Source organism: Neolamprologus brichardi, chromosome 17 (genome assembly GCF_056152115.1).
Source record: "Neolamprologus brichardi isolate AB-2024 chromosome 17, ASM5615211v1, whole genome shotgun sequence".
Classification (NCBI taxonomy): domain Eukaryota; kingdom Metazoa; phylum Chordata; class Actinopteri; order Cichliformes; family Cichlidae; genus Neolamprologus; species Neolamprologus brichardi.
The window spans coordinates 25,701,288-25,708,395 of record NC_142120.1 but is presented as its reverse complement, the minus strand read 5'-3'; the positions used below and the strand labels follow the sequence as shown (position 1 = coordinate 25,708,395).

Genomic DNA, 7,108 nt, shown 5'->3' with positions numbered 1-7,108 from the left:
TGAGCCGATACCCAGCGGGCCTGACGGCCGTGTCGCATCAGCACCAACGCGGGCTGGCATGTGTCTAAACCCACGGTGATTCCACCCTGAGAGGAGAAAAGACCACTTAATGCTGCTTAGTGCGCGCGCAAACGTACGCACGCGCAGACACATAAACGTACACAAACGTCGTGGACATCCCGGGTATCTGGGAAAGCTGCCCTGTGGACGCGCTCAAAACACAGTGAGTGAGAAAGAGTCGTTGGCGAGGATCAGAGACCCCGGCTTCATCCATCCGTCACCGGCTGAGCAGGAGCGCGGAGGCCCGCTGACAGGCGACCAGAGCCGGTGGAGTAGAGCGGGGGAAAGGAAGAGGGTGGCCTCTCTCAGCCAGCCACTCTCTCTCTCTCTCTCTCTCTCTCTCTCTCTCACGCACACACACACACACACAGAGAGAATCTGGAAATCTGGACCCTGATGCAGGAGATAAGAGCAGCTTTCTGCGTCCACAAGGCTCTGCGTGATCGGACAAACCAGAGCAGAGCGGCGCTCCTGAAAAACACCGAAGTGCAATTATGGAACGATTCATAAAAGTTACACGACTGAAATTGTGTAAAACGTTTGCGACTTTACCCTTAAAAATATAATAATAATAATAATAATAATAATAATAATAATAATAATAATAATAATAATAGTTCCAGCAGGAATATAGTGCCAACTTTGCTTTTATATTATGGGTTTTTCCTCTTTATTTCTTTTTTTATTTAAAAAATCATTTATTGTATTTATTTTTTCTTTCTTAATTTCCATTTAATTTTTTTATATTTAATTGTTCAATATTTAATTATCTATCATTTTTCTATTATCGTTTAAGCGGCTATAAATATTTCGACATTGTTATTAAATCGTTCAGCTCTTTTTCTGCTCTTTCGCTAATTAGAGACTTTGGTCACATTTAATAACCCGCAATTGAACATTATTATTTTACAAACACGGACATTGTGACCTGAGAAAAATAAAACCTTGCTTCTGACCGTTTTATAAATAATTCATAAATCTCTTTTTTTTCTTATAGGAAATAAAAGCTGTTGTTAGAGAATGATGGCAGCGGCAGTCACTGGCACGGATTTGGGACAGAACTTTTTATTAAACATTATGAAAACAAGATTCTCAACAACGTTCCACTTTGTATGGTTTTCACTTGTTGACAGTCAGGACACGTTCATTGAATAAATATAGAAATCATATGTACAGATATAAATTTACAGCACTGTGCAGAAGTTGGTTTGCATTTATTCCCGCGTTCTTTAACTTCACATTTTTTGAAGCTCTTGTTGCTTTCGGTAAATATGAGAAAATTTGAGATTTACACAAAAGACAAAAAAAATCTAATTAAAATAAGAAAGATAGGTGAATAGAATCTGATGTTTGTCTACATACTGGAAATGCTTAATTTGTCAATAATTCGCAAGAATCGACTTGTATTTTATATCTCCCCTTTTTTGGTTCCCATAAAAAGATACAAAATTGGAAGAATCACATTTTTCTCAGTTTTCTCTTCAGCTTGTTGTTGTTTCCCCCTGACATCCTGATCAAACACTTCCAGTCTCTCTCCCTGCACGGTTCGCCCTCCAACAGGTAGTCTGTGCATCGGGCACTTCTGCACAATATTGCACATATATCTATGCAGCAGGAACCAGGGGTTTCTTGTTGACAGAATAATGCATGGAGTTACTCCAAGAACAGGAAGCTCTACCATCAGACTTTTCTATTAGCGCTCATTAAGACTGCAGTTTAAACCCACAGCCCCTGCAAGACGTTTGATTACAATATTAAACGTAAAAAAGGAAAGAAAAGAAACAAAAAAAAAGAAACCCTAAGTCTTTTTTAATCGTCGGGTTGGTGCATAGAATTTTAGCAGCGAATGCAGTCCATGTAATAACTGAGGGTTTCCCCCTCACAGAATTTACATCCAGGGTTTTTCTTTTTTTTAAACAGATCAAAAGGTCCTATGAGTAGAAAACAAAATGTCCAGTTTGATCTCTTCTTAGTGCAGTTTAACATTACACATGTTCAGTAGAAGGAGGACGAGGATATCATAGACGATTTGCATGCTGTTACATACAAACATTTGTATTTAAGACATTTCGAAGAATCCAAGCAACAAAAAGCAAGTTGTTGTTTTAAAAAGAGAGAAAGAGAGAGAGGGTAAAATAACACAGGTTACTGCTTTTCTCTACACAGTATGTACAGGTGGAAATAAATACAGTCTAAAATCTGGCTCAGTTAATCTCTTTTTGTCATGTTTTTTTTTTTTTCTTTTTCTTTTTTAAAACAATAGAAAAATTGATTGAAAATAGCAGTTAAAGACGCATCCAGTTTTTACGCACTACAGCAGATTGTTCTCCATTTTTTTCTCTCCTTGTACCTCTCGGGGTGTAGGATGGAAGAGGGGGTCATTGGCTTTTTATTTTTCCGCATACCCAGGCCTTACTGATGGCAGAGAAAGAGGAGGAAGAGAGAGATGCGAACCGTGGGCCATGCTTTCCATACACGTGGAAGATTCGGGGAGAGGTTACCATACATGTCCTGCATGCAGGGTTGCAAATGGGGATGGGGGGAGTTGGGATGGGGGGATTATTAGACTTGCATTATTGAAAAGTCTCTGCATTACAGGCTCATAAACAGTCTTTCTTCGCCGGTGGTGTATTGCTTCTTCTTTTCAGTTCATTCAGACTTTTCCCCCTTTAAACAGAACACATTTGCCTCGTTTTTAAGACCAACCCCGCTGCTCTCTCTGAGTTAAGACAGTCACGTGTCATATTAGTTCAGTAAGACTCGTGATTAGTTTCCGCTGCACCGGAGGATACACAAATAAAAGTCTACAGGCTAACAGTGATCCCAAGTGCCCACCTGACAGGCTGCGGCATTCTTACAGAAGTTTCACCTAAACATGTTTAAGACTGAAAATCGCGTCCGTGCACGGCTACTGCTTAAGTCTTGTGAGTGGAGGAAAAAAGTGTAAACAAAATAGAAACGAAGAACAAACGTGAATGAATGTCTGCGTGAGGCGCTACAGGTCAGCAGTCCCTCTCACATGAAGAACTCGGCGTTAGCTTGTTTCCCGGACGGATCTCTCGTGTTCGCGGGTCCGCCGGCATTGTAGGTCCGGCTGGCCAGCTTCTCGTACTTCTCCTTGTATAGATCCCTCTCCTTGACCAGGCGCGCCACGTCCTGCTTCAGCTGTTCCACCTGGTTCTGCAGGGTGCACTTTTCGGTCTCCAGCATGTGCCTCTGCTGCACGCGCTTGAAGCGGCAGGACTGCGCGTAGCCGCGGTTCTTGAGCGTGCGCCTCTTCTGCTTCAGGCGGATCACCTCCTCCTTGCTGAAGCCTCGGAGCTGCCGGTTCAGCTCCCGCACTGTCATGCTGACCAACTGCTCATCCGAGAAGCGATCTTCGAGGCGGGCGTGGTGGCCGTGGTGGTGGTGGTGGTGGTGGTGATGCGCTTGGTGATGGTGGGCCGCCGAGGCCGCGGAGAGGTCCTCGCCAACGTACTGCTGCCCGCGGAAACCCTCGTAGGTCTGGTGGTGGTGGTGGTGGTGCGCGTTGCCGATGAGGGCCTCCACCGCGTCCTCCGGCGTCAGGTTGAGCGCCTCCGGGTTGATGTGGTGCTGGTAGCTGGGGATCCAGTACAGGTCCTCCAGCTGGGGCTTCCCCCCGGTGCTGTGATTGTTGTTGCCGCCGCTGTTGTTGCTGCTGCCGTTGCTGCTGACGCCGCTGGCGAGGCCCTGGTTCGGCTGCGCGCCCGGGCTCGGGGCGCAGAAGCTGGGCGAAGAAGGCACGGAGGAACAGGGGGTGCTAATCGGGGTGGAGGAGAGGGAACCCGACGGGAGGCGGTGGCAGTAGCGGTCGGCCTCCGGCGGCTCCTTCTTGACCTCGAACTTCATCAGGTCAAAGTCGTTGACATACTCGATGGCCAGAGGGCTGTTGGGCAGCTCTGCGCTCATGGCGAGGTCGGTGGCCATGTCAGTCCATGCGACGACTCCTGCCCTCACAGCCAAACCGACGGCGGGCAGTCCTCTCGGATACAGATTGTGGAGAGGGATAAAAGGTTGTATGGTGTATAAATAGACACACGCACACGCCTGGTGCGTGGGGCTACTGCAGGGCCAGCAAGCGGGTAGAAAACTTATTAAGGTTGTTTGTCCCTAAGTAACTTCTATATATAGTGGCGTGAATATACCTCTGCATGTAAATGAACTTGTACACCTGCCAGTTCGCCTCCGCTCCCTGCTCTTGTTGACAACTTATCCCAGGTCAAATGCACGCTTTAATACCAGGAGCCCCCCCGGGGTGCTTGAAACTCGAGCCCAGTGAATTTGGAACCACCAACCTGTCCTGTCCTCGCTTCACCTCTGCAGCCCACTTGCCTCCCTGTGATTTACAGTCATCGGTTCTGCTCGATCGAGTGACAGGAACAGATCTCTTCTCCTCCGCTCTCCGGTCGTGTTAGAAATATTTTCCAAGCATCCCTCCGCGCCGCCCGCTGTTTACAAGTTGATCGCGAGCTCCTATAGGCTGCTGGCTCGAGTCACTGCAGCATGGTCCGGACTTAAAGTTTTTTTCTCATACAGTCACATCTAGCAGTGTGGCGCTGGGAGCTGCTCGGGGTTGCGTGTAAAAAAAAAAAAAAAAAGGAAAAAAGAAAGATTTACCAAAAAGTCCCAGGAATCCACGAGCCGGTATGGCACGCGTGCAGATGGTTACAGAGCCCGTGGGGTTCAGATGAAGTTGCAAACAGTTCTCTTACTTGCAGGGACAGGAGGAGGCTTGTCCCTGGTTCTTGTGGTCAGTCCATTTATGAATTTAAACAGCCTACTTACAGGCTCGGTCCCCTCGGTGCTGCCCCCCCTCCTCTCTCTCTCTCGCTGGGTCGCACTGTTGACCTTTCGTGTGAAATTTTATACAAGAGGTGATAAATTCCAGCTGTTTTGTGTCTGACGGCCCCCACAGAGCTCCTCACAGCAACAACGCAGTGTAACTGAGGCGCTGGAAGGCACTCTGCAGTTATAAAGACAGCGTGGCCCCCACGACCCTCCCACACGGAGGTGCGACGGGCCAATGAGGAGGAGCTGGCAGCCGCGCATTTGCATTATCCTATAAGGGAAGAGCCTCCCAATTGTCTAGCAGCGGCCGGCCGAGGATAGCCGAAAGCAGCCGAAGGGCGTTGGGTGGGGTGGGAGGGACACGAAGGGGAGAACAGGTGCAGCAGATCCCCCCCTCTAGTGACCGAGCAAACGCTACTGCACGGAAGAGCGCACGGAGTAAGAGGAGAACTACCGGAGTTTCTCGGAGGGAAACATGTTTACTCAGAAAGGAGAAAGACTTGTGAGCGAAGCGGTCTGTGATGTAAAGAGGCTGCTGAGAATCTCAGCAAGGAGAACGACATCCACCTCTTTCATTTCTGATATCAACATCCTGCAAACATGCAGCAACTTTATGGAGGTCTGTTTCGCCCCCTTATAGGCGGGGAGCTCCTGTAATGATACCCGTTTTACACTTTTTACATTTGAGCTTCATGAATGTAAGAAGGTGTGTGTGTTACTGTTTCCCCGGGATCACTGCATAATCATTTATAGAATTTGACAGCCAGTACTTTTACGGAGTTCATAAATCCAGTACGAATCGATTACAGTTCGTGACTATTTCACGAACTGCCTTAAGACCGGGAATATACCCGGTAAAATAATGAATAAAAAAATATGGGCCACGTGGAACAAGTTCTTAAAAGTTCTTAGTTCTTAGTTCTTAAAAAAGGTAACAAAAGAAAGGACAAGCAGGAGAAATCCAGCTAAACTATGGATTAAGTAGTATTACAAATAATTTAAAAAAAGCAAAGAGAGAATTTCAAACTGCTACTGGAGAAATAATAATAATTTAAGAAAAAAAGTCCAGGTTTAAGTGTGGGAGCGCACATCAAACGCATAAAACAATGACAAGAATGTATCAGACCCACTGTCCATTTTCAGATCCCGGACACACTACACACATCCAAATCTATCAATCACCGATCGATTTAAGGCCGCGCGCCCCTTTGCCAAAAAGGGAAATCAATTCGCGTTTCCGCAGGTCCACGAGGAGGCCGCGGAGTATCTGCGCGCGGGGTTAAGTAAGATTGGACAGGCTCTATTTTCATTCGCAATTAAGCACAAATTGCATCATCTCAGCTCATCTCCGCACATCCACGCATAATTAAACCCTGCGCGCGTTTCCATCTGGGACGCATAAGTCTTTTTTTGTATTATTAATTCGGCGGGGGTATAACAGCAAGGCTGAGCAGGATGAGATGTCGATAAGCATCATGGGAATAGGACTTAAACGGGGCATCACTGCACCTGACCCGCTTAGCCTCCTCAGCAGTGGCCGCATCCCAGAGGACCATCTCACCGACACTTGAGTGATACATGTGCGGGAGAAAGTGCCGATCTGCGGGAAAAACAGGTGGCAGTAAGTTTAACTTGGTCAGATGTGAAAAGCAAAACCTTGCACAGCTGCTGAGCTTAACTTCCAGTCCGAAGCGGCCATGAAATACGCGCCCCCTCTGCCTCAAATCTGCTGGCAACGATGAAAAGAAGAGTGTGAGATGAAGGGACGGAAATCATATCAAGGTATTTCAAGTTTAGGTGTGCTAAGTCATTATTAGAGGGTTTTAAAAAAAAATCTAATAAGCAGGAGCTGGCCCCCAAACGCCAAGCTAAGCAGTCTGCATAGAAATAGCGCATTTAAGAAGATCTGCTGTGTCCATTCATTGTCAGGGGAAGGGGAGTGTCTGCGGCCGAGGGCTTGAGACATAAATTTTTGAAGTCAGGGTTTTCATTGTGTCTTTGCATACTGGGACTTCGCTGCAAGTGCAGTTCTACCGATTTAAGCAAAATGGACATCAGCAAGGTGGAGGATCTATGAGGATCACTTTGAGCCAAGGTAGCCAGCATCCAGACCAGCTCCAGGAGGTGGCTGAGGGTTATCTGAGGCCTTTGGGGGTTTTGTCACTAATGCCGCTGCAGAGGAATCAGATTTAATTGTGCAAGGAAAGGATATGACACACACGCACACATGCATGAGCAT

At 46.8% G+C, this 7,108-nt stretch overlaps 1 protein-coding gene across 1 annotated transcript; it reads right to left on the bottom strand.

The window, feature by feature from the left end:
• Window positions 1-1,110: 1,110 nt before the first annotated feature.
• On the bottom strand, window positions 1,111-5,004 carry mafaa (MAF bZIP transcription factor Aa). The gene has a single exon (XM_006803631.2). The coding sequence runs from the start codon at window positions 4,006-4,008 to the stop codon at window positions 3,076-3,078; it is 933 nt and encodes a 310-aa protein (XP_006803694.1). The 5' UTR covers window positions 4,009-5,004; the 3' UTR covers window positions 1,111-3,075.
• Between the last annotated feature and the right edge of the window lie 2,104 nt (window positions 5,005-7,108).